The sequence below is a fragment of the Clinocottus analis genome, unplaced genomic scaffold (assembly GCF_023055335.1).
Source record: "Clinocottus analis isolate CAN_PGR_092001 unplaced genomic scaffold, fCliAna1.0.p SCAF_7, whole genome shotgun sequence".
In the NCBI taxonomy this organism is placed as follows: Eukaryota; Metazoa; Chordata; class Actinopteri; order Perciformes; family Cottidae; genus Clinocottus; species Clinocottus analis.
Genome location: NW_027176229.1, coordinates 13,982,846 through 14,008,577, shown reverse-complemented (window position 1 = coordinate 14,008,577; position 25,732 = coordinate 13,982,846). Strand labels below are relative to the sequence as shown.

At 41.8% G+C, this 25,732-nt stretch overlaps 1 protein-coding gene across 2 annotated transcripts in view; it reads left to right on the top strand.

Moving 5' to 3' along the window:
- Positions 1–24,613, top strand: part of LOC137779037 (uncharacterized) — a 281,596-nt gene extending 256,983 nt beyond the window's left edge. For both annotated transcript variants that reach the window (XM_068566488.1, XM_068566487.1), the window contains 7 exons: positions 5,341–5,378; positions 9,898–10,018; positions 13,486–13,598; positions 14,161–14,209; positions 18,664–18,776; positions 21,607–22,020; positions 22,400–24,613. In XM_068566488.1, the coding sequence (XP_068422589.1) occupies positions 5,341–5,378; positions 9,898–10,018; positions 13,486–13,598; positions 14,161–14,209; positions 18,664–18,776; positions 21,607–22,020; positions 22,400–22,759 (1,208 nt within the window). In that variant the 3' untranslated portion in view covers positions 22,760–24,613. The remainder of the gene's footprint in view (positions 1–5,340; positions 5,379–9,897; positions 10,019–13,485; positions 13,599–14,160; positions 14,210–18,663; positions 18,777–21,606; positions 22,021–22,399) is intronic.
- The last annotated feature ends 1,119 nt before the right edge of the window (positions 24,614–25,732 follow it).

Genomic DNA, 25,732 nt, shown 5'->3' with positions numbered 1-25,732 from the left:
TCAACATCCCACTCCTGCGGCTGGATAAGAGGAGGAAGTTGAGGAGATAGATACAAAGACTTGGTGTGACGCATATACAATCTGCAGACTGAAGCGGTTTCACAGCCATGGTCTCCAATGTCTCGCTGCAGCTCTCTCGTGTGTTGGAGAGAAAGAATTGAATCCCCTATCCTGCAGCCCTGCTCACTCCCACCGAGCTGAAGAGACGCCACGGAGGAGAAAGAGAGAGCCAAAGATGGAGAAAAAGAAATGTGGAGGAACACTAAAGGAATGGAGAAGTAGAATTGGAGAGGAGGGGAGCAGAGAAGACAAAGATGTGGGAGAGGGGGGGGGGGGGGTTTGAGGAGAATGAGAGATTGAAGAGAGCATGATAAAGAAGGAAAGAAAGAGTGTCTCGCTCTTTTTAAACTTGGAGATGCTCTATCCCTTCTTCTCACTCCAACCTGCAATTCTGGGTCACTAGAGACATTTAAACTGCACTTATAATTAACAGCTATTTTTAAACAGGGAGGGAGAAGTGGAGCGGTGGCGAGGTACAAAAGCATTAAAATTGCCCCAGATTCGCTATTGAATAGGACACATCAAGGCAATATGCTGGCAGATCAAAGTGAGCGAGGAGAAAGGAGACAGGGCCGATCAGTGGGGATAAATTGTTCCCTTTATAATGGCATAAGAATAGACCTCTTTGCAGCTGAAACAATTTAATAACTGCATTCATTACCTCTGTCCAGCCTGTCTCTCTGTCTGTCTGCTACACAATGTGCAACCGCCTTTGCCATGCGCTACCTCTCTTTGTCTCTCTTTCCCTCTTTCTCTTTGTCTTCCAAACTTATCACCTCATCCCCTTTCTCTCTTTACATCTTTCAGTCCTCGTTTTGTCTTCTCCTCCCTCCGCCCACCCTCCTAGCATCCTCCAACTTCTCCAGGCCCGTGTCCCCATCGTGTTGTTCCTGCATGCTCCAGCAGCAGAGATTCCACTGAGCCGATGTGCTGCAGGCCCCACAATGAAGATGTGCAATGTCTGACACTCTTGGAATGAGAGCCCTAATAGAAGGGGAAGCGGTTATCACAGAGCTCCCCTAGGACCAGCCTCTGTGTGCCTGACGCTAATTATGGCGCATGCAAATGAATGTGCAGCATTAAAGTCAGGAGGACTGCCTGACTCTGTGTGTGGAGGGTTTTTGTGTCAGTGCATGTGGTTGTGTTTTGTACGAGTGTGTGCGTGTGTGTGTGTGTGTGTGTGTGAGCTGGTTTTTAAATTTAAAGGTGTGTGTTTGTGTGAGTGCGTGTCTGTCTCTGCACAGCCGGAACAAATCGCCAGGCCAATCCCCTTTTACCTTTTCACTCCCACAATGGTTTAGATACTTACACTGATTCATTCTTTTTTCTTTTATTCATTAGTATAGACTCAAGGCCATGAAGGCCATGCATCAAGGATTAGGATGAAGGAACAAGCAATAACAGAACCCCTCTCTCTCTCTCTCTCTCTCTCTCTCTCTCTCTCTCTCTCTCTCTCTCTCTCTCTCTCTCATGCTCAAATGTGAGGATTTCACAAGAGGATTCCTATAAATATATCTCCTTCAGTGGCCTCTCTAAGAGGGCATATTTATTAAAACCATTTTGTCTTCCTATTATGCCCTTTGTATGTTTGTTTGTGTGTGTGTGTGTGTGTGTGTGTGTGTGTGTGTGTGTGTGTGTTAGTGTGTGTGTGTTTGCATTTGTGTGTGAATGCACAAGCAGTTGCCCATATGTGCATATTGACATTTTTTGGGTACGTTGATGCATGTGGTATTGTGTTTATTTGTGAAAGTTTATATACATTTAATTGTTTTCCCATTTCAGTATGTTTTTGCGCCAGCACCTTTATGTGTACCTCTATCTGTGCTCTCATCATTTTCTGTGTGTGTGCATTTATATGTGTGAGTGTGTGTGCCTGCGTGTTTGTGTAGTCTATATGTTGGCCATCTTATCTGCCCATTAGCCTCTTGTGCCCTGACCAGTATTCCCTCTCTCCCTTCCTGCTTTCTCTAATGGGTAATTTAGCCATGCTTGCCTGACATCTAGCCTATTCCTTGTTTAGTTGCCATGGCTACGCAGGCCTATGGATGGCTCCCTTGCTCCCCTGGCCTCGCTGTGAATGCTATAGATGTCTCAACTATTAGAGGGCACAACTGCTAAATACAGCACACAAACAACCCATCACACATGCACACTTTCTTTGTCAACAACATGAACAATTAACTCAGAATAATGCTTACAATTAGAAGTGTTATAGTTTTAGTTGACTGCACTGTATTTTTCATAAGGTTATTGCATCTGTATTTCCCTGTTATGTCAGACCTGAAATGACTGAAAGCAGCAACCTGCTGATGGACGAGGCTCTTTTTTACTTCCCAAAAAAAATCTGAACTCCAATCCACAACCAAGACACCTACATAGGCCAAGCTAGATGAGTCAGTTTGGAAGCATACAGTACGTACATGTGGGCATGTGTCCATCGGATTTGTGTTTGCACACACATTTGTGTGGTGTTGGTTTTTATTTTCATCTTCTTCGGCATATTTTTGTCTTTAAAAGTTTGCACTCCTCTGCCTCACAACAAACTTATTGTCATCAGCTTTGTGAGGTCACTATATTAGATGCAGAGCCATCTGCCAGAGCTTCTCTCTACAAAAGTTACAAAAGCCCATGGAAGAATGAGAGTTGCTGGAAAAACAGCAACTCTGGATTTGGTCTCTCTTTCTCATTTATTTTGCAGGACTTGGAAGTTGGAGGTGGAGGGTTGCAGCAAGGGGCTTCAGGGTCAAAACAAACAAACGTGCTTGAAGTTTCATGCTTTTGCAGGCGATATTATTGTCTTTGAAGTTTCCACTATCGAGAGCAAAGGATAGAGGCAGAGGCAAACGGGTATAGAGAGAGTTAGGATAGGGAGAGCAGCGAGGGAAGGAGAACAAGTTACAGAAGTGTGAAGCCCTTGAGTTGAAACTGTGCCTGCCTGGGCCTACAGAGAGCAGATGACAGTAGCTTTGGTTTCTTTTGCGGAGCTCACAGTACTTTTGCCTTACATAACCCTTCCCATTGTGCTTTTTCAATCATTTGGGGAGAAATCTTAAGTATGCACTTTAAAAGTTAATGCTTTCATGTGTTCGGAGAAGGGGAAAGAGAGGGGGCGCATCACAGATCACACATAGAGGAGACGGCTCTGACAAGTTTTCAGAATATCAGCAATTATAATATTCAATAAGGTATATCAGCGGAGTTTAACTATGTGCGGCAGTATTTTGAAAAGACAGAAAAAAGATAGACAGTGAGCGACAAGTATATAGCATTTTAAGAGCAGATGCAAGCAGTGCAAACTTAGACAGTCCTGCTTTTTACCCCAACCCCCATTCCGGATTCCCCTGAAGGTGCCCCTTACCCCCCTCTCCCCTCCTCTTGCTTCTCTGTGAGGTTAAAGCGCACCTTCCCACTAAAGGGCTCAGGGGTCACGCATCTGCATGTGAAATGTGAACCCGCTGACATTCCAGGGCAGCCCTAAGCCGTGCAGTCCTTTTGTTCACTACGGTGCCAGTGTCAGGCCTAACAAGCCCGCTGAAGGTCTCTGACAGAGTAGAGAGAACGTCAGGGAGAGAAGGCAGTGTGTTATTGATGCCCTCTGCACCTATCCCTTTTCACAAAGGCCAAAAGTATGAGAAAAGAAAAGTAGAATTGCTTGAAATAGTAATACAGATATTTTCTTATCAAACAACCGCTAAATGTTGCCACAAGCTCGCTGTCACCCCACATGCTTTGAGTATGTTAAAATTGTAATATATGGACGGGTGAGGGGGTATATGTATATTGAATAAGGTCATGGCCACCATGAAAAAACAGTCAGGTTTCCTTGACAACAGTTGAGCTTCTTGACTGGGAGATCAGTGTTGGCACCAGAATTGTTTTTAACTTAGGAAGGAAACTGCAATACTGTTTGCATACTGGTCAGCCCTCTGATTTTTGTATCCTCCAAACTTGATTAAACCTATTGTATTCAACCTATAACAGAAGGCTTCTAGGCCGACATCAGATTAAATGGAAGCACTTTTAAATCAGGCAGCACACAGAGGTGCTATGGCAGGGCCATGGTCCTCTCAGCCTCTGAATTAAGTTCTGAGGCACAAAGGGCAGCTATTCACTAGGCAGTGATGGACTTCACACTAGCCTTTATGTCCTCACTGGCAGGCCGAGAGAGAGAGGGGGAGAGGGAGAGAGAGAGAGGAGCTTGTGTGGAATAAGTAAAACATTTAAAACATAGACACTACTTTGGAGTAGATTAATATCATGGAAGATATTCCGAGACATGTTTTGATGTTTTATATTTTCAAGTCTTTGCAGTGCTTCATGGTAACCGTATCCCCTACTTTGTTTTACATTCAAGAGCAGATATTGGTTCTTCAGCGGATAATATGATACACATAATTTAGAAAAAGAATATTAGAGAACAGGTGTCAGTGTGTCAGTATTAGATGGGCTACACACGCTTTAAGCAAATACAAAACAAGTAATACTCAGAACTTTTTATATTGTTTTGATGCTGATACATGTTAGAGGTCATGGTGTGTCACACCTTAATTAAACACGTGCCCACTTGGACACTATTTATGAGTCCAAAGGTTTGTACAAATGTTGCCAAACATCTAAAAGGTCATACCCATGCACACTTACACACATATACAACACCAGACAATCACACACAGCCCTTTTCACCGTACACTTTTACTTACTCTAACATATTGTAAGTAGGGCCTTACACTCCCATCCCACATTCCTTCCCCTGGGGAGCCCGGTGCTGTGTGAGTGATTAAGTTAGGGCTCCTACATTAGAGCTGTCCATCCATCCGGTCTGCTTTTCCAAACACATCCATCCCAGTCCTAGTTAAAACACTGGGGGATCTCCTCCACTCCACCTCCACCCCCCCAAAGTCTTTTATGATGTCCATAAAATGGAAGAGTGCAGCTTTACTTGAACTAATAATATCTGAGCTTACAGGGCCGTGATTGATGATCTTTAAAGCCAGCCCGATCGGTCTCATCTTTCTTCAGATTTTTATCACTGACTTGTTTGCAGTCATGTGCAATCACAGGCACCGGGAGAGGTAACAAGTGCTTGATGTATGATGCTTGAGCCACTTTTGTCAGCTGCGCATTTCCCTTCTCTCCCTCCGCTTTTGTTTTTACTTTTTCTTTTCTATTTTAACCCCAGGCTTGTATTTGTTGCCTCTCCTGAATTGTTTGCAGAATGTTGGTTTTACTGGGTTCTCTTTTTCTCTCTTTCTCTCTCTCTCCCTCTTTCTTTTTTTGCAGATGGTGGGAATGTCTTCTCATGGGGGATGGGGCAAGAGGTGAGCCAAACACTTTTCCACTTTGGCCTTGCCAGGAGAGGCATACTTAGAACAATAGAAAACATATCACGCCAGTGTTCTCTATCCTTCTCTGTTTCTTCCATACACACCCCAACCGCTTTTGGTTAATAGACCTTAAATTAATAGACATTAGGGGGGGATCCGTGTCCGAGCTCACCTTTCGAGAACTTAATATCCTTCATAGTTTGCCAAGAATGCACATCTTTTTTTAATTCAATATATCACCTTTATGGGATCTGCTATTTGGCCATTTAACTCCACTGGTTCACATGGTCAGAGCAGGGAATCAATCCTCAACTGTAGTTTATGTATGTGCATGCCCCTTTGAATGTACATAGTCTAAAGTATGTGCACGTGAGGGTGTGTGTGTGTGTGTGTGTGTGTGTGTGTGTGTGTGTGTGTGTGTGTGTGTGTGTGTGTGTGTGTGTGTGTGTGTGTGTGTGTGTATTTGTTGGCACTGTTTGGTCTCTCCCCTCTGATAAAAAATCCCACCTGTCACAGAGGATTGTTCTGGCCTTTCATTTAATATGTTCTTTAAAGGGGTGCATCATTACACAGCCCTGAGACAGAGCCCAGAGAGTGTAAAACCTAGGCCCACCTCAATCCCTCTGTTCCTCTCTCACTGATTCTTTTTCCTCACAGCTTTTCTGTTTATCTGCGAGGTCGTTTGAAACCACGGCCAAAATATGATCACTTTCACGACATGACAGAGAGGATGACGCTTTGCCAGGATAGTGAAACAAACATGTAGGTGAAGGTTAGAGAGACGGGGAGCAATGAAAATGTTAGACATCAGTTGTTATGAGCTTTGACGTGGCCTTGGCTTCCACACCGCACTCTTACAGGGTGGCTTCTGGTCTAACTAGACTCATTGGATTTTCATAGGCGTTCTTGCATCTATATAACTCTATATTAGTATCTGCAAGGGCACCGTCTTGTTCTCTTTCTCCCCTCATCATGTTCTCTCTTTTTCCTCTTCCTCCATTTCTCCTATCTTCCTGCCCTCTCTCTCTCCTCTGTCTTGGAGCCGTTCTGATGATTGATTGTTTCTCTGTGCAGTCTGACAGGATGTAGCACACTCTCGGCCCCAGGGGCCTCGAGCAGACTGCACCACCTGATTAAGACTCCTCCTGTAATCAGCCACACAGTGCCACACTGAAACTATGCTCCCGTCAACACGTAAAGAAATGAGAAAGGTTCCACCTCCTGAAAGATAACACTTTGTTTGTCACTGGCGAAGAAGTGAGATGAGGGGCCAACTTTTTTTATACTAAGCTGATACCTTTCTATTCTTCTCTCCCGGGCTTAAAGGCTCTTACGTATCAGTAGCAGCAGAAAAAGTAGAAAAGCAAAAGGTCTTAAACCTAATAAAGTTTTCCGCTGCCTTACCAAGGTAAATCCAGGCAGCTTTAACCCTATTACAACTGGTAATAGTATTACCGATATGAATCTCGTTGTTTTCCTCCTATTGAGACTAAAAGACGGACGGCCTGTGCTGTATCACATGATTGAGGTGAGGAGAAATTTGAATGATGTCAGAGAGAGTGTGCCACAGCCAAAATATGGTAACATTATAACAGGCAATAGTAAATAGGTGTTAAAGGCAGCAGGAGAACAAAACAAAATATCAGACATTTTGTGGAGTAAACTTTTATATTTACTCTTTTGTTTTAATTACAAAAATATATAATGTTAAAATCTAAATAGTCATCACTCACATTATGGGTTATTAAATTAAGTAGTGAGCCAGTTGATGCCATCAACCCAATTCCAGACAAATACATCCTTAGTCTAGAGTCATGTCTCGATTCCTAATATCAGCTGTGTTATAACAGTCAACTGTCTGCTAAAGTTGTGTCAGACAGTTTAACTGGCCACAGACCTGAATTGACATCCAATAGACTAGGCTTCTAATGCAAGCTCTAAGCAACCTACATAATGAGGTAATGAGGTAGAAAGCAAAGAAAGACAATTCTCTCACGCAAAGCATATGACGATACAGGGATGAGCTACAGATATATCTGCATTACTAATGATTTGCAAAACTGCAAAACAAAATTCTTTCCAGAAAAAGTAACTTGGTAATCAGGGAAAAAAACAGGAAAGTGGTCTTTTACTAATGAGCGTGTATAACCAAAATGTACAGTGTGTGTCTGCTCAACAAATAGTCATAGTAAAACATAAAACAAAATGTGCATGCCTGACCTGAAAACAGACTACACATGAAAGAAAAGCACAAGCACTTTTCTTTGTCCAATGTTGTTCCTTTTCACACACAGGTGAAATGTGTTGTTGTAAACTAGGTAGTGGCATTGTGTAACGTGTTTATGTCAGTCTGGTGATTGCAACCCTCATCAGGCATGGAAAATAACAAGAGAGCCGGCCTGGTGATGGTGGAAACCCCTGGGCTTGGTTCCAACACAGTTCAGGCCTCATCGAACCCTGGGCGTGTTCCAAATTGCTGCTAATATGGTCTGGTCTGCTAAAGTAAAATACAATGAGTGTTATTGACACTCTGGATCTACAGTTCTGCGTCTGTGTGAAAGAAAAAAAAAGATGCACTTACTCGTACAAAAGAAATGTAAAAGAAAACGTCTTTGTGCATGTGTGTGAGCACATGAGTGTGTTTCTATATGAAGAATGTGTCTGTGCATGGGCATTCTCGCAAACGTATGTATGCACAGTGTTATCATTGTTGCCTGTGGGTGCGTTCTGTATTCCTCCGTGCTCACATTTATATCTGTCTATGTTTTCCCTTTCCCTTCCTGCTGATGCCATCAGTACACACACATTGTGACTGATGACAGTCGTTGCCACAGTCTGATGCTCTGCTGCTTAATGTCCTTTTTGTTTATTAATTAACTGCAGGACATATATGCTGAGAGACACCTATTGATTCTTCTGCTGCATTAATTGATTTTGTGCTTCACTAATCATATTGTTGCTGCGAGATCATTATAGGCCTCTGTGTTCTCTTTGTGGTGGAGGATTGTTTGTTCATATATTGTGCTGTTCTTAGTTTTGTGGGTGAAGTGTTAAGTGCAGTTTGTCATTTTGTGAGGATATCTTTTTTAAGTAAATAAAATTCAGACACAGAAAATGGGGAGCAGAACTTTGACAACTAAAAAAAGGTGAGGGATATTAAACACTACCAGTACTCTTCTATCATTGAAACAAACATATTCCAGTGCTTTTGTATATCTGACTGCCAGAGGCTCCCTAGTGAGTCTGACCGGGGGTTACAGTGTAACCAAAGCGTCTGTCTGCTGCTCACCACCCAGATCAGTCTGTTCAGCTTGACTGGGCCCAGTTGTCTTGGTTTCATACTGACGAATGTCTGGGAAAGGTCTGTCTGGGGTTCAAGTACATTAAAGTCATCCGCTCCCCTCCCACTGAGCACCAACACAGATGGCTCCAGATGCAGCTGGCACAGCACGGAGCAGCACCTGACAGTGCTCATTCACTCAGACACACACAAAAAATACACACTTACAAGTACAAACACATGCAGACACACAAACAAGTGCACAAACTCAGGTGCACAAAGGTATGGACACATCTGCTCACTTACTGTACCTAACTGCAAGTAAAATCACACGCACACACACACATTGATGGAAGCACATACACTCACAACTATAAATACATAAACACACACGCTCACAGCAGGAACATATGCTGCCACGCATCTACAAATCCTCACAGTAGCGCACATACGAATAAGCAATTAAAGACCCAGATTACTGAATGGCGCACACACACACACTCAAATGTAAACCCACACATATTGTGCTCACTTTCAAACATATGCCAGGGCATGCCGGTGCGCACATGAGCACAGTGCAGAAAGCCCTTTATCTCTGCAGGAGCGAGCAGGAAAGAGAAGAGCAGGACAGCTGAGAGAAGTCAAATTGAGCAGCCTTACCATTTGAAACACAAAGAAAGAGATGTAAATTGAGGACAACGCATTCTATTGTACTGGGCGAGACGCTATGGTTATTAAATCTTTGTGTTTGAATAGAATTTTACACAGACCCACTCACCGATGTGACATTGCATCGCCAGGCAGTTGCACATGATGGTAAATTAAACATGAAAAACTGAAGATTTTTTGGTCTGTGAAAGAAATATGCAGTGTTCCTTTTTTAAAACAGTGTTTCCTCCTCAGTGGCGGCAATTTGAGCCAAGATTAATATATCCTTACACTGCAGATATTATAACAGCGCTTTACAGAGATTCACTTAAATTATGATACTCCATGATGCAAGTCGTCTTTGACAAACCATGTTTATGTTCATGACTGTCATGGGAACTTATATGACAAGATAGACCTCATTCACTTGCTGGTGTTATGCAAAATGGAGAAATACCACTAAAATTGAAATACCACTCAGACATGTGTCTCGATTGAACTATTCTATCTTTGAGCAATGAAATCATTGGGATTACACTTTTACTTAATTTTGTGACTGACAGGATATCGTTGTTTCGCTTTCAGGGACAGCTTGGACTCGGAGACGACAGGGTTCATTCCCCCACTCCTCGTCTTCTTAACTATTCTCAGCTAGCTAAAGTCACACAGATACAAGCAGGAGACAGCTACAGTGCAGCTGTCACAGGTGAGCCAAGCATCTAACCTGCTGTTATACTAGTGTTCATCTTTCCCTCCACTGTATTGTTTTAGACATAAAGTGTAAATAACAACTAAAGCCACTACAATGAGTTTTCCTTTGTGTGTTGAGTTTGGTGGCGCCGTTAGACAAAGGTGGTAGTGCTATTTTTTTCCCCAGAATGAAGAATGTATTCCTATGAGCACTACCTTATGTCATGAAAACGTTGATCCAGCTAGTGTGTGGAAGACTTCCTTTAAATCCTTTTTTCTTTCATTTTCAAGCAAGGCTTGTTATAGAATGCAGAGCAATACAAACTAGTGTTGATTGTCTGGTGCATTTTGTTCATCATGTTCATAATCACAGAAAGCTTTGCTTTGCTCAACAAATGCAGCTACAGTTAACTACATTCAACTCACATCGCAATTAATTACAAATGAATATATTGATGTAAAATCTTGCAACCTATTTCATTAATGAAATAGACATATTACATGCCAGTTTTGAAGGAAGAAAGCCAATACAGGATTGGTTTCAAATCATTTCAAATCCTGCAATTGTCTCCATCTGAATGGCCCACAAAGGATGACTCATCACTGTCCCTTTTGCTGATCCTGCCCCATACCAGCCACAACCACAAATATAACATATTAAAAATAGATATATTTTCTTTTTAACTGGCTAAAACACTACTCACTGCCAAATTGTCTGATTTCACAAAGAATCGGACACGATGACAGGCTTTAAGAATACATAGATGGAAACACTGATGTTCTCGTTTGGTTATGTAGGTCATATAGAGGTATCAGCATTAAGTTCAGACTGTTTTATAACCAGTATAAATGTTCTTGTAGTCGCTTTTAATATCACAGCTTAACTCAAACCTCCAAATGGCTAATTGTCACTGCAGATATCTCTCATTGTGATCTTTTTAGAACATCCTTAGAAGTTGTATTCACTCTACATAATATAATAACAACTTACTCACTTGGAATCCTCATTTTCCCAGCAGTATCTCTCACTATGGCTTTCAGCCATGCTAATTTTTCATCTACATCATTTCATTGAGTTTTAATTAACACTACAAGGATTCAGTGTCCTCAAATGACATCACTCGGAGCACAAATTCAACCTCATTAGCTCTCAATATCTCTTAAACGAAGCAGGTTTTAGTGTTATATGATAGATGATGTACATAATGAATTGATTTGTTGTTCAACCAGCGATCCCCTAAACTAACCCGTTAAGACTATCCCTGTAGCTACTTTGTTAATAATAAGACGGCGAGATAAAGAGGCAAACCATCCCTTTACATCAGCTTTTCCTCAAGCTTGGCTGTCTTTCCTGTAATTCCTAAAGAGCCAAACCCAGAGCCCTCTTTGCTGACTAAATTTAAAAACAGGTAAGCTCAGATTGTTCCTTTTTTCAGCTTTCTCTCTCCATATCCTCTTAACTTGTATGATTTTCAGCAATCTGCTTTATCTCCTCTCGGCTCCAGAGAGTCATTGAACTGCTACGAAACTTGTTCTAATACATTTACACCATTACAAAGTGCCAGGCAACTACTTCTCCTTCAATTGCTGCCTGCCTTCTGCCAGACAGCTGGAATTAAAGTGGTTACACTACAAATGTAACATCAGCCACTTAAAGAGAAAAGACATTGTACTTGTTTAAAGACCAGGGCACATTTACAGCCTACTGCAGCTGTACTGCAATATTCCCTTAAAAGAATTGCTTATTGTTGAACAGAGATGTCTGCTGGCTCTGTGCGTGGTTTCGCTGGAAATGCCACTTGTTCATTAAATGTACTGCAGTCAACATATTAAATTTGGACCCATTTGAATTCTTGGCACAATGAAGACTATTTGGAAAAAGACGCCCTACCTTGCAGTGTTACAGTTATGTCTTCAGGTGATCTATAAAAAGTTATTATTTAAAACAAGCTCTTTATGGATTGCTTACGAGACATGCTTAGCACATGATTGATCTGACCTTTCACAGACCGTCGTTCTTTTGGAAAACATCAGCTTTAACCTTTTTTAGCTGGATTACCCTGCCAGCATCTGTGTCTGTATATGTGTATATGTGTCAGTCTGTGTGTAGATGAATATGTTAGCCGCGTTACCGTGCGTATTTGTGTCTTTGATACAACATCATCTAGCAAAGCTGGCCTCATATGCTTTTATACGGTTTGCGTTGCTGAGATGAAAATAATACATTACAGATTGATTGATCAATCATGTCTGAAAGGTTATCAGCATCTGTGTGTAAATGTGTGTGTGTGTGTTTGTGTGTGTGTGTGTGTGTGTGTGTGTGTGTGTGTGTGTGTGTGTGTGTGTGTGTGTGTGTGTGTGCACGCGCATGCAGGCGTGTGTGTGTATATGGTTGTGTGCGCGTGTGTGTATGTGTCTGTCTATGCGTGCCGTGGCTTGATGCAGAATAGAGATTGATGGAGGCTTGCCGTGAGGAGGATACTCAGTTATCTCCTTGTAATTAAAATCCACCTCATAAAGATTATTGACTCCCCCACCACACAAACCAGCATGCTCCCTCGCTTGGCAGGGTTTGCAAAGCGCTTCTTAAAAAATGAAAAATAGCATATTAAGCAGCACATATTTCCCATTTATGCGGAACATTTAGATGTGGTTAAGTTATCGTAATGTGCAATAAAACCTGGATGTGAAATTTGTAATCCACTTTGGAAAATTGCTTACTATATTGCTTTAACATCCCCTGAAAGAGCTTTTGAGATGTGTGTGCCAGGTTTATTGTAAGCTATAATTTAAAAGTCCTCAATGCAGGCAGTAAATATAAATTTATTAGTGGCAGGTTTAAATAGGCAGACTGAGGTAGCATGAGTGAGTGGATGCTTGAGTGTTTGCTGTATGAGAGTACATTCAGTATGTGTGTGTGTGTGTGTGTGTGTGTGTGTGTGTGTGTGTGTGTGTGTGTGTGTGTGTGTGTGTGTGTGTGTGTGTGTGTGTGTGTGTGTGTGTGTAAAGTGTCAACTGAGAATGCGGTCCCTCTGCTCAGCAAGCCAAGGAGACAGTTACTGTCTCAAGACAGTGCTGTACATCACTCCCTTTTGCTCTAAACTAAACCAAACTGACAGCATTTACATCCTCGTTCCATTTAAATGTTTCTAATTGGTGGTCAGTGTTCTTTTTTTAATTCGGAGAAAATGGGATTTATAAGGCACATGATATCTGTGAAAAACTAGGTACAGTTTGACAACTAAATGTAAGTGCTGTTTCTCAGTTGAATCTTTTATCAGGGACCTACAATCACAATCTAGCAATACATTGGAGAGGGTCAGAAACCTGTGGAATGCATAGCAACACATCCTCATACGGCTTGTTTTACTTCCCAAACTTGAGATAAAAGTTTTGACATAACACCTGTGAAAGCATCAGATTGTATGTACTTCTGTTGTATTTGTCTGAACATATTGCTGTTTTTTTTTTTCAAATCTCTAGCAGGCGGAGAGCTGCTTCTCTGGGGTCGGATCCACTGTGTGTCCCGGGTCATTGATTATCCAGGACTCAAAAAGATCTGGACCCCACAGCCGGTTTCACTGGCAGGCAGAAAAGTGTGTATGATAAAGACTGGACAAATTATGTTTTCAGACTTCTCAAGTCTGAAGTTGATGAAAGCCTCAGGATTTTCTGAGGATAGAAGTTTCAGCTGAATATGCATAAATTCTTCAAGGGTTCACACTGAATCATATTTGGCTCAAAGCGGAGTCTGACCTGCTTTCTGTGGGTTTCAAGTTAAAAGTATGCAGCTGAACACAGTCCTGCATCCCTCCCCCCTCCCCTAATCAATGATGTCACAACCGATTTTCACAGCTGATGAAAATGTCAAAGATTGGATGTAGCCAAAAGTGCAATAGTCTAATACAAATACAACTCATTAAACTGAAACTTAAACATGTTGCAGACTTCCTGGAAAGCATTGCATATTATGCAATGGTAACTTCCTTTTGTACAACAAAACAAACCAAAGTCTTCTTATTACAGTCCCATTCAATTCAGCAAATTGTAAAATTCTGTTGCAGGCGAGTCTTGGGAGAAGTTGTCAGTTGATACCTCGTATGCATTTGGAAATCTTGCACTGCTTTGATGGTTAAACAATATTTTCATTTTATGCAGGTGTGTGATATAGCCTGTGGTACCTGGCACATGATGGCCCTTACCATAAGTGAGTAATCTGTCATCTATCCTATCTATCCAGCAATGATCATATTGCAGGTTTATTGTTCTTGGGCAACGACTGTGTGTCAGTGAAGTTAAACCAGTCAAATTCAGTTTTTGCATCTTATTACGCTTCCCTTTTCCCTGCACACTTGCTTCTATTTCCCTTCTCTCCAAATGAAGTCTTGCTCCTCCTTAAAGCCCCTCCTCACTTACTTTCCACTCATCAAACCATCATTCACTTCAGAGGGAAGCATCATTAATGCACAGTAGGACACAGCAGCTTGATGTGTGCTAATTATATTGTGTGTTTTACACGCTGGATGACTTTTGCTTAGTCAGTGATGAGCTCAGTCTCTGGTAATTGTTTTTTGGATGTGATGAGTTTATGAAAGTGTGTGTGTGTGTGTGTGTGTGTGTGTGTGTGTGTGTGTGTGTGTGTGTGTGTGTGTGTGTGTGTGTGTGTGTGTGTGTGTGGACATGTAATGTATGTGTGTTTGTCCGTGCATGTAAGTGTATAAATAACTTGTGGATGGTGAGGGCATGCAGATCCCCACATTGATATGTACTTATGCATGTATAGTCTCGCATCAAAGCTGTGTGCATACATAAAACATATGCTCTTTTTATAAGTAGTCAAGAGGACAAGATTATTCCACAGCTCCACACATTCGTTCACGCTTCTGTGAACTTAATGATTACCAAACAGTCAAATTTCAAGATAATTCTGACACATTTAAACTGCAGGCAGTTTTAAACTCCATCAATCCCACACAAAACTTTGGTATGCATCGTCAACCATGGCACTGCACTCCATGACTTGCTTGCATTCTCCACAACCTATGTGATCCTTTTAGCACTGTACATCACTCAATGCTGTTGCTAGAAATGCTGCTCAGCCTTTGGCTAATCATGCTGATTGGAGGTGTCCTTTGGCTCACCTGGGGGCTTCCAATCCTATTAGGCCAACCGTCCTGAGCCTAGCGCAACCAGCAGCCGCTCCTGTTTGATCACTGGTGCTTAGAGCCCACACTTGTCCTCTTATGTTGGTATTAAGGCATGGAGGAGAGAAGTGGCAGGGTGGGGTTTGGTGGTGGGAGGGTGGGTTAAAATGTGATCTCCTTAACTCTCTAGGGGGGCAGAGGGGAGTTTGGTGCCTCACCTCCCTCCTCCAACTGGAGCTGGTCTTTAAACTTCTGATGTCAGTTGAAAGGCGGAACACAGAAGTGGTTTTCAAGTAAAAGAGAAATAAATGGAGGCAATGGGATAATGAAAGACGAGGAGTGCCAGGGTGTGTGTGTTATGTTTTCAGCTTAAAAGCATATTTTTGAGCGTGTATGTTAAGATTTCATTTTCTCGACCTGTTTTGTCAATCTATGGAAGCTTGCATGGTCTGTCATCTCGGTGGAAGTCAATACATGTGATCCAACCCGGTCTGTCACCTCTTTTGAGCTTATCACTCTATCTCTCAACCTTCCTCCTGGCTGCTATTCTTCCTCACAACACCACCATCACTGTGTCTCTCTTGTGGTTCTCCATGTTCCTCCCCTCCTCCACTTTTTGCCTCTTCCTCCTCCTCCTCTTCTTTTTCCATGGGCGAAGAGCACCCAGGAAGAGCCATGTGTTTCCAAAGTGGACTGGATGGGAAATCGAAGCAGGGCTTCTGTGTTTATCAAGCCACAGCTCCGTCACCTTGCTCCTACTCCCGTCTGGAGGCCCCGGCAAATTGGTGACAGCAGCAACAACCCTGCAGCACGCATGCCCCCTTTTCTCCCGTGTGCAACAACCCCACACACACCCTCGTGCACGCGCACACACACACACAGCATAACACCTTGGCCTGTTTAGTTTTATTGCTGATGTCAGGTGAGGAGGTGGAGGTAGGAGTGCTGTCTAATGTTCACCTCACACACAAACACTCATGCACACATACACACACAGATACACTCACCCCAGCCATTTCCACCCCTGCCGACACCTTGGCTAACAAGACCTGTGAACCTCAGTGACAGAACTCCGAGACTTGTCAGAGTCCCAGTCATTTAATGCCAAGACCTAGCCCCAGCCCTAACAGGGTTTCTGTGTGCACACCCAGCCACAATAGGCTGCACAGTGATATACTGAACAAGAGTCTTCTGAATACCACTGCAGCTTCGTGTGTATTGTTTAAAGGCAGTATAAGTAGGTAACAATATATACATTCATATAAAAATAATCCCTCTCTCTCATCAGCTACCCCCTTAAATAAAGCTTACAATCATCATACAGGTACATACATGACATTTTATCTCTGCATTTAACCCATCTTAAGCATTTTTTGGAGCAGTGGGGTGAAGGGCCATGGGACCACTGTGGAGTAGAGTGTCTCGCTCAAGAACACTTTGACATGCAGATAGTTGGAGCGAGGTATTGAACCGCCAACCTTGCAGTTAATTGATGACCTTTTCTAACTCCTGAGAAACAGCCAGGCTAGTGTGTGAAATATGTTGAAGTGAATCTAATGTTGGCTTTCACTAGCTGGTTAGCACCCTAACCCTGAAGATGGTCAAGGGGTGTGCCGCTGGCTGTGCAGATGGTGTCAGGGAGGATCCAACTTTGAGTGTTGTGTTTACAAATTGCCATTCTGCCTTTAAGTAATTCCTTTTCTGCAGTCTTTGACAATAATTATTTCTAGGAGGAAATGGAGAAGAAGTGTCCATAAATGTTATTACTTCCATATGTACTCACCGATGTAACGGTACAGTTATGTGTCTGTAAAACTGCTGTATGCACAGACATCTTTAACTGAAGCAGCTGTGAGTCATTACAAGTCGCTTCGCATGGACCACTGCTCCTTTTGTTGCATGTGCACAGGATGCGCTATGCTCAATGCCTTATTCAGCACCTCCTCTTTTCTCTATGCTGCAATCACATAAGTGGAGGAGAAAAGAGAGTTGAGTCAGGTTAGAGCCCTGCATGGCCTTCCTACCTTGGAAATGAACTGCACAAACAATGCCTGGCCATTGTGCTTAATCGCTTACAATGAGGCCATTTAAGAGAGTATTGATCCACCCAGTGCAGGGTCAATCATTGGATCAATGGTGTGTGGGTTGGTTGGCTGGAAGGCTGGTTGACTGCATGAATGACTGGATGGTTGGATAACGGATGAATGAAGGACTAGATAATGGATGGATGGATACATGTTTTGATTCATGGATGGACATTAAAACTGATGCATGGGGAGACAGAAGAGCCAGGTCTGCCCAAACATAAACGTGTAAGGGTCTCAAAATCTCAGTTGTCTTTTATGAGGGATCGTGTCCAGTCAGTTGGACACATCTTCAACATCACTCCATTGAATGCAGAGATATTCTGTAAATACATGTAATGGTTTGTCTATACACAAAAAAAACATATCTTTATTATTTATCTTTATTGTGGCATTGAGTAGTGAGTAAAATAGAGATATGCATTTCAAAAAGAGTCATTGTCATTAGCATGTTGTTGGTGGATTCTTGTGATGTGTTTACACAAGGGTTGATTGACCTAGTTACCCCGCCTGTGGCAGCACAACACGGAGAAATGTAACACAATGCAACACAAGGGAGAGGTGTAGATGCCTTTATTATTCTTACATGTGAGACACATGAGAGTGAACACACACATGCACTTATCCACACACAGAGCACAGTGATCATCAGGGGCTCACAGAGGTCGTGCCTCATGACGAAAGAGAGAGGAAAAGAGCTTATTTAAAATTCTGTAAGAGATGTCAATTGTGCCCTCTGCATATTTCTATGGAAAATTTGTAAATAGATCCTTTGTAAATAGCGTCTCTCTTGCCAATCACCCTGTCTGCTCTCTGCACAGCAGCATTAAAAATTGATCCTTAGCTGCACTAGGGTGAAATGCTAACATCGCTGCCAAATGACTGATTAAAAAGAAAAACCTTTAATCTTTGCTTAAAAGTGTCTACTGCCTTGGCATGCCTTTCCCCTGTGCTCCTCTATCTTCCAAGGCTGTAGAGGGAAGGAGGGGGTCGCCGTGGGGGAAACGGGGTCATGCTTCTAGAGTCAGCGTTGTACAGTGATATAGCTCAAGAGGTGAAGGATTTCACTAAGAGCAGATCGAGGAATCAACATGCATTGCTCTCTTCTGAATTTAACCTGAAGCCAAAGGTTAAAAAAAAACATTCTAGTACTCCACATGAGGGGGCTTCTGTTGGCAATCCTTTTAAAGGCTCGCAAAGAAATAAGCTTTTCATCTTACTTAACCATGCAAATAAAGAACAATCAGAAGATAGTTTGAGCCTTCAGTTTATAGGAACAGAAATATACGCACACTCTCTCTCCACAGGACAACAGTGACGTGGCAACGGAAAAGTCATGAAATAAAGAACCATGAGGAAAATATTAGATGAAAGAAGAAAAAAAGACCCTCAAAGTGTTAATTGGAGTGCTGATTAGTGTGTTTGTGTTGCAGAGAGCCGAGAGAAGAACAGAGAATGTGTTCACTCAGAAACTAAAGCTCGCTTCAGAGACCTTGTCAGCGATCCCTTCCTGATGGAGCACACAGAGCAAGAAAACACAGTGCAAGTAAGATAAACATACCTCCTCTTTCTTGCTCTATCACCCTTTTATTGACTTACATGCATGCTGTATAGCTCAATATGTAACTCGCTTGCTAACTAAACAGCTCCCTAACTCTTGCAGTGGATTGCTCCTGATTGATATCTCCCTCTTCCACTCTCCCTGTCTGCCTTGTTGACATCCTCATTCCAACATATCCATTGTGTGCTTCTCAAATTCTTTGTTATTCATTGTTTCTGCTTCTCTTTATACATGACGTACCATAAATCAAACATATCAGTAGGGAATGATACAATAAGACAAGTTGCACTCCAGTAAACAGCATAGCCCTCAAAGCATTGAGTGGCGATATTCACTCACCTCTCTGAATATCGGTGAGGACCACTAAACTGTCACTCTGAGCCGCACTCACACACACACACACACACACACACACACACGCACGTACACACACATATGCACACGCACACACACAAGCATCCGTCCCTCCCCGTCTCTGTCATTCAGGTGTTTACTGTCATTCATACTCAGGGTTTTTGTATAATCTTCTCACCACACCTGAGTGCTCCCCACTCAGTGTCACTGGATTTACTCTCTCGTTCTCTCCCCCCCTCTGTCTATCTCTCACTTTTCCTCTCCTCCAACGCTCAGCCTCTTTCAGTTTGCATCAGAGCCATTCTTTTACACACGTTGTCATTTCTTATGTAAATAACCATAGATAAAGATACAGTAACCGACATTTTAAGATTTACACACCGCTCTGCGCGTATGTTTTCAGTCATCGCCTCTCATCAGCCAGCTTGTTTGTAGAAGTGTCTTTGCCTGCAGCCATAAATTAGGGGTTGTGATTTAACTCATTGACACAACAGAGTAAGACAACAAAACATGAATAAAACAAATGATGTGGAAAAGGTGAGGGAGAGGAATAGAGCAATGAGAAGAGGGTGAACTGAAGGCAGAAATGGGCCAGTATGTATTTCTGCTCTACTTTCACTTGGGGAAGGCTTCATTAACAAGTCTGTTTCCAGAGCATGGTGGAATCTTTATGTGTGTGTGTGTGTGTGTGTGTGTGTGTGTGTGTGTGTGTGTGTGTGTGTGTGTGTGTGTGTGTGTGTGTGTGTGTGTGTGTGTGTGTGTGTTGGTGTGTGCGTGTTGGTGTGTGTGTATCCCTGTGTGAGTGCACAGGAGTATTATGTCAATGCACATGCACATTCATGCATACATGTGTGCATGCCTGTAAAATTATTTGTGTGTATTCAGTGCGCGAGGTCTCCTAAATAATTTACTCCCAGAACTCTCTAATTGGTATCAAGTTTTTAAATGGGGTCAAATGTTGCGGTGCAGTCTCATGCAGCTTTTCTCTTGCCTTAAGTCTGCATCATTACATCTGGTGCTTCAGTGCTGCCGCTTCATTGGACTTGAACCTCTAAATGCATTTTTTTTCTGTTGACTGGGGCCAGGCTGAAGCAGAGGAGGGAATGCAGTTATATTACTGTGTTAGTCTATTTACTCATGTCTGTTACATAGAAAACATTCTATGAGAAATCTGGTGAGTCGTAAACATCAAACAGAGGTGTGCACACACACACTCACACACAAACACATTAACAGAGCCTGCAGCACACAGAGCTGGTATTAGATTTAAGCCCCCTAATAAAGCCAATTAGAATTACACTGTGAATGATGAAGGCAACCATACCAGGGTATTTCTCTCACCTCCACACATACACATGCAGGCATGCAGCATGAATATACATACGTTCATGCATTCTTACCGTTGTTGCACTGGAGACTGGGGTGGATATATTTAATCCCTATTTCAGACAATGGATACAGTAAATTCAGTTTTGGGCAAGTTACTTCAAAGGTTTAACTAATTATTCAACAAATTAAACTGATGGAAAAGTATTTACATTACTTTACAAAAGTAAATAGTTACATTACTCATTATATTTTGTTTCTCAGCACTGCTTTGCCAATGATCCCTTTAAACGCTGATTCGTCACATCTCCAGTCGTTGTATGTTGAAGTTAAGAATAAGATTACATGGCTTAACAAATAGTCATTCATACACATCCTTTGGAGGATTTAATGACCAGCAACAATTAGATGTCCCATGAACACACATTCCAGTCAAGCCACAGGACTAGTCTCTCCAAAGTAAGGAAACTGATCCTCCACTCTGGTAAGGCAGCAACCATGCTGACCATTTCATTTAGCTCGACAGAAATGCATACTTTACTGCCCAACACCAAGTCAGTCACACTGTCTGCTCACAATGATTAAATCACAGTCAGCACGAATGTTGCATCCATTTCCATCAATTTCAGTTTAGCTTTATTGGTGAGCCACAGGTTTGCCAACAAAGCTAGGATCTATGATTTTTATTTCAAGTGAAACATTTTTTTTTTTTTACAATCAACGCTTGAAATGATGTAGGCACTTGCAAATGACACGGTAGTACAAAATGTAAACCATACTTTGTATATATATACATATATATATATATATATATATATATATATATATATATATATATATATATATATGTATATATATATATATATATATATATGTATGTATGTATGTATGTATGTATGTATGTATGTATGTATGTATGTATGTATGTATGTACGTACGTATGTATGTATGTATGTATGTATATATATATATATATATATATATATATATATATATATATATATATATATATACCTACTTTGAAATGTTGTTTGAAATGTTGTTGTTTTTTACTTTTACTTTGCCTGTACATCTCGGCTACATGGGTCATAATAGGAACAACCTTATATTTATATATTGTGTATCGTCCTGACAGGACTCCAGGCCCCTTCAGCACAAGCTGCTTCACAGACTGCAGAGGCCAGAGGGCTCCAAGGACCAGGCGAAAGATGAAGAAAGCGAGAGTGGAGAGGAAGAAGACAGACTTGAGAAAAAGGCAAACCAAGTTGGGGGAGATGAAGCCATAACCAGGTCTTCAATAGGGATGGACAAGAGAGGAAAGGACAACTCATCAGGAAAATCTGACCAAGAGCATGAGAGGGAGAGATGGAGGACAGCAAGGCCATGGGAGCTGAGGAAAGAACCATGGAGAAGCAGAGGAAGCAGAGACGTAGTATTCACCACATTGCATCTTCTACCCAGGGCAGAGCAATGTCGGCCCCCTGCCACCACCTTGCCTCAGCTCATGACAGGACAAGTTCACAGGAGAGTTTTAGACGGAGTTCGGAAGGTGAGATTTAATGTGCTCATTTGATGTGCTCATTTTTCTTTACCTCCTTTGTCTCACTAAGTAAACGTGCAAAATAATATTTAGCTTTTGTTAGATATTTAACAGAGAATGGAATAATTTGGCCCTTAACCCGTGTTTTATATTTATTTTGAATGTCCATTTTACAACATGCCTTATTAAGTGTTTTTGTATTTGATATATTGTGTAATCATGAACATGAGGTCTTTTTTAGATATATTTCTACATCATTTATATTTTCATCCTGGGTGTTGAAGTTTGGGATTAAAGTATAGCATCAGGTCATTTCCTTAGCAACACAAAAAAAAAATCTCAGACAAATGTAGGCTGTCACAATGATTTCTTTTTTCTTTTTTTTTAGGAGAGATCTTCACCTCCGATTGAATTGGGACAAAAATGTGGAAGTGACCACAACATTGGTCGAGTGCCCAGACCAAAACCCAGACCTCCTGGGAGCTGTACTGGTTCTCTGGATCAAAGCGTAGCCTCTTGTCATCATTCAAGAATTAGACAACACATTGACCTCAAGTCACCGATTTACAATTCTTCTCCCCATCTGAGCCCTGGACAACAAGCTCGAATGTCATTCCCCTCTTTCCCCCCGACACCACGAGTCGGAACGTCTCTTTCTCCAACACCTTCCTCTACCGAACTATTTAAGTACGATCCTGCACACAGAAGAGCGGTTTCTTCTTTTGGTACTCCTATGAAGAATCCATAAGAATTCACAGATCCAGTTCTGTGCACTAGTGGAGTTCATCTCATGTTTCAGAGTGTGTACATTTTGCAGATAATACACCGATGACACATAATGTAATTAGCGTCAAACTCAATTTTACACAATATACTCCAGAAATGACTTGCTACAAGTGAGAGAATTGAGCACTCTATTATTTTTTTTATCATTATCTGCTTAATAATGCTTTTCTGTAGACCACACACAAAGCTCAATAGCAGGCTGTTTGTCAGTTACTTTGAAGCCAAACGGTTTCAAGGTAACAGCCTGTTTTGCTCTGTCACAGCTTTCAAAAGCAGATTTCAAATCAGCTTTAACCCCCACTGTGATTTGGCAAATATACTCCTCTTACAAACCAGCGCAGTCAACGACACTCATCGACCTTGACCTCATTGGAAAGCATTAGACTTTGGTCTTACAGTCAACGATGTTTGTAGGAGCTGCAAAGTCCTTGAATCAATACTCATTTCAAGAGAACTTGAGATGGGTGAGGGATTTTTCCCCAGTACCACTGAGCCACATTCATTTTTAATACTTATGATATGTTGCATATTAAAGACAAACGCCCCCTCAGATCTTGGCCTCTAGTAAGACAGTGCAGTGTTTTCATGGCTGCCTCTGCAGTATGAGTCAGGTCCTAATACGGCTCTATTGAGTGTGAGGAAATTGAGTTATGATGAGGTTACCATGTTACCAATATGTTACCAATATAATGAGGTTTCTCAAAGTAAAGTATGGTTATTTCAAGAAACAGAATTTTGAGTTTGCTTTTCTCTGTTCTTTATGTTTCTTAAAAAGGTCCTCCATTAGTCTTGCACTGTAGCCTTGCAAACTGGTTTGTCATAATACGTGAACGGGATATCTCTGGAACGCCTGAATGGATATTTTTTAATTTTGGTAAAAAACGTCCACTTGGACTCAAAGATAAAATGATAAGCATTGGGTGATCAAACGTCACTGAGACTACACCAAAAAAACATTTTGGGCTGTAAATCAAGAATTCTAATGCAAATTATGACAATTTACACAAATGTCAAAAATGATTTAGTGGTGAAATTTTGCAGTTTTATGCCGCACTATACAGTAATTTCTTATGAGTTTTTATGACTTGTTTTAACATTGTGTTTTTTTATGACATACCATAACAACCACATCTAAATGCTTTTGAATTAATGCTTAGATTTACTTTTGTAATCCCAAACTGAACACTGTCTACATGCAATCATGCCATACTGATAGCATGGAGACCTCTTCCATCAGCCCACCCTACTGTTGCCTACACTCCCTGTGGTTTGTTTTGGTGTATGTGAGAAGCTGTTGGTTGGCTTAGGGGTTAGGTGTATCACGTCTTTGTCCTGCGAGACTCCTGCGAATCGATTCAAGGTGAGACCTGTCGATTAAACACCCTGAGCTGTGCGCTCTAACCTAACCCAGGGTGATTCAATCCCACCCCTCACACACAGGTCACCTTACATCCACAGACTGTACACAAACAGACACACACAAACACACACACACATACTTACCCACCTTACCTGTCATCCATCAATATCTCCATCTGGCCCTCTATTGATCCCGTCCAACCAGCCTTTTCACCCCATGCAGTTCAACATCGGGGCCAAGACGACGTCCGCACAGGTTTAATTTCTGAAAGATTTACAATAAAGCTCAAGTTATTATTTAACTCTTCCGGCCGCACTGTGCTCTTTGATTTAGCACTCTGGGAGAGGATGAGTTACAGCTGACACGAAGAATCTGCTGGGGCTGGAATGGTAGGCACCCGGTTCATAACTCAGCCGCCGAATGTGTAGTTAGTCAATCACTTGATCTGTAATCACAAATGCTGCCAGAAATTACATGAGTGATGAGCTGTAATAAAAGCACTTACTTTTCCTGCTCTGTCTCTTAAGTGTTATTGGCAGACCCCTCTCTCCCAGGAGGCCGTGGCTGTGAAACAAAATCCCGATATAAACTGCCTCATTGGTCCCTGCCTCACGCTCTCTCTCTCTCTCTCTCTCTCTCTCTCTCTCTCTCTCTCTCTCTCTCTCTCTCTCTCTCTCTCTCTCTCTCTCTCTCTCATACTGTATGTGTGTGTGTGTTAAGGCAGAGTGTTCCCACTACAGTGTAATACAAAGCTCTTTTTGACAATCTTTCTTCCACTCTTGGATTGCCTAGCTTCAGGACAAATGATTCTCACTCCAGTAAAGACAGTCATCCGCGTCTATCAGTTATAATCTGTAATGTCTGCAGAGGTGCAAGAAAACACAGTGCACATGTATTCAAACGGACCCGGTCGTATTAATGGTGTGTAAAATGCATCATATACATACAGTGTAGGTTTAAATGTGGTAGTTGTTTGTCACAGCTGTAAAACCTTTCCTTGCTTGTCTCTCTCCTCAGTCAGGATGTCCTGATGAGTGACCGTACATCAAAGATATGACCTTATATACAGGTAATCAAACACTTCAGGGCCATGACACAAACCTTTCTTTGACTGTCTGTGACTCGCAGCTCCATAGCCTTTGGCGCAGGTCATGCGTGACAGTTTTATTGATACGGACCTCTGTAATAATTACACTGTGTCTTGCATGCACTATCGATCAGGCCTATTGATAAAATCATATTTTACTGTAAAGGTCTGTTGATTTGATTCATTACAGCATAAATCTCTCCTCACAAGCTGCTGATTTTGGACTCCTACTGCCAAGTGATGGATGCTCCTGCAGATAAACACAAACGCATACACACACACACACAACAATTTATCTGTTGTTTGAATAGGGTAGTAACAGGCACAGGTTAAAGACAGACAGAGATGTAATGACATCTTTAGTCCATCCATATAAATATATGATCACATAGAGGAGACAAGTGGGATCTGCTATCCAGCCCAACTCATATGATATGATATATAAGTGAGGGTGTTTATGGAGTCACTGCTCCATCTTATCATGATTT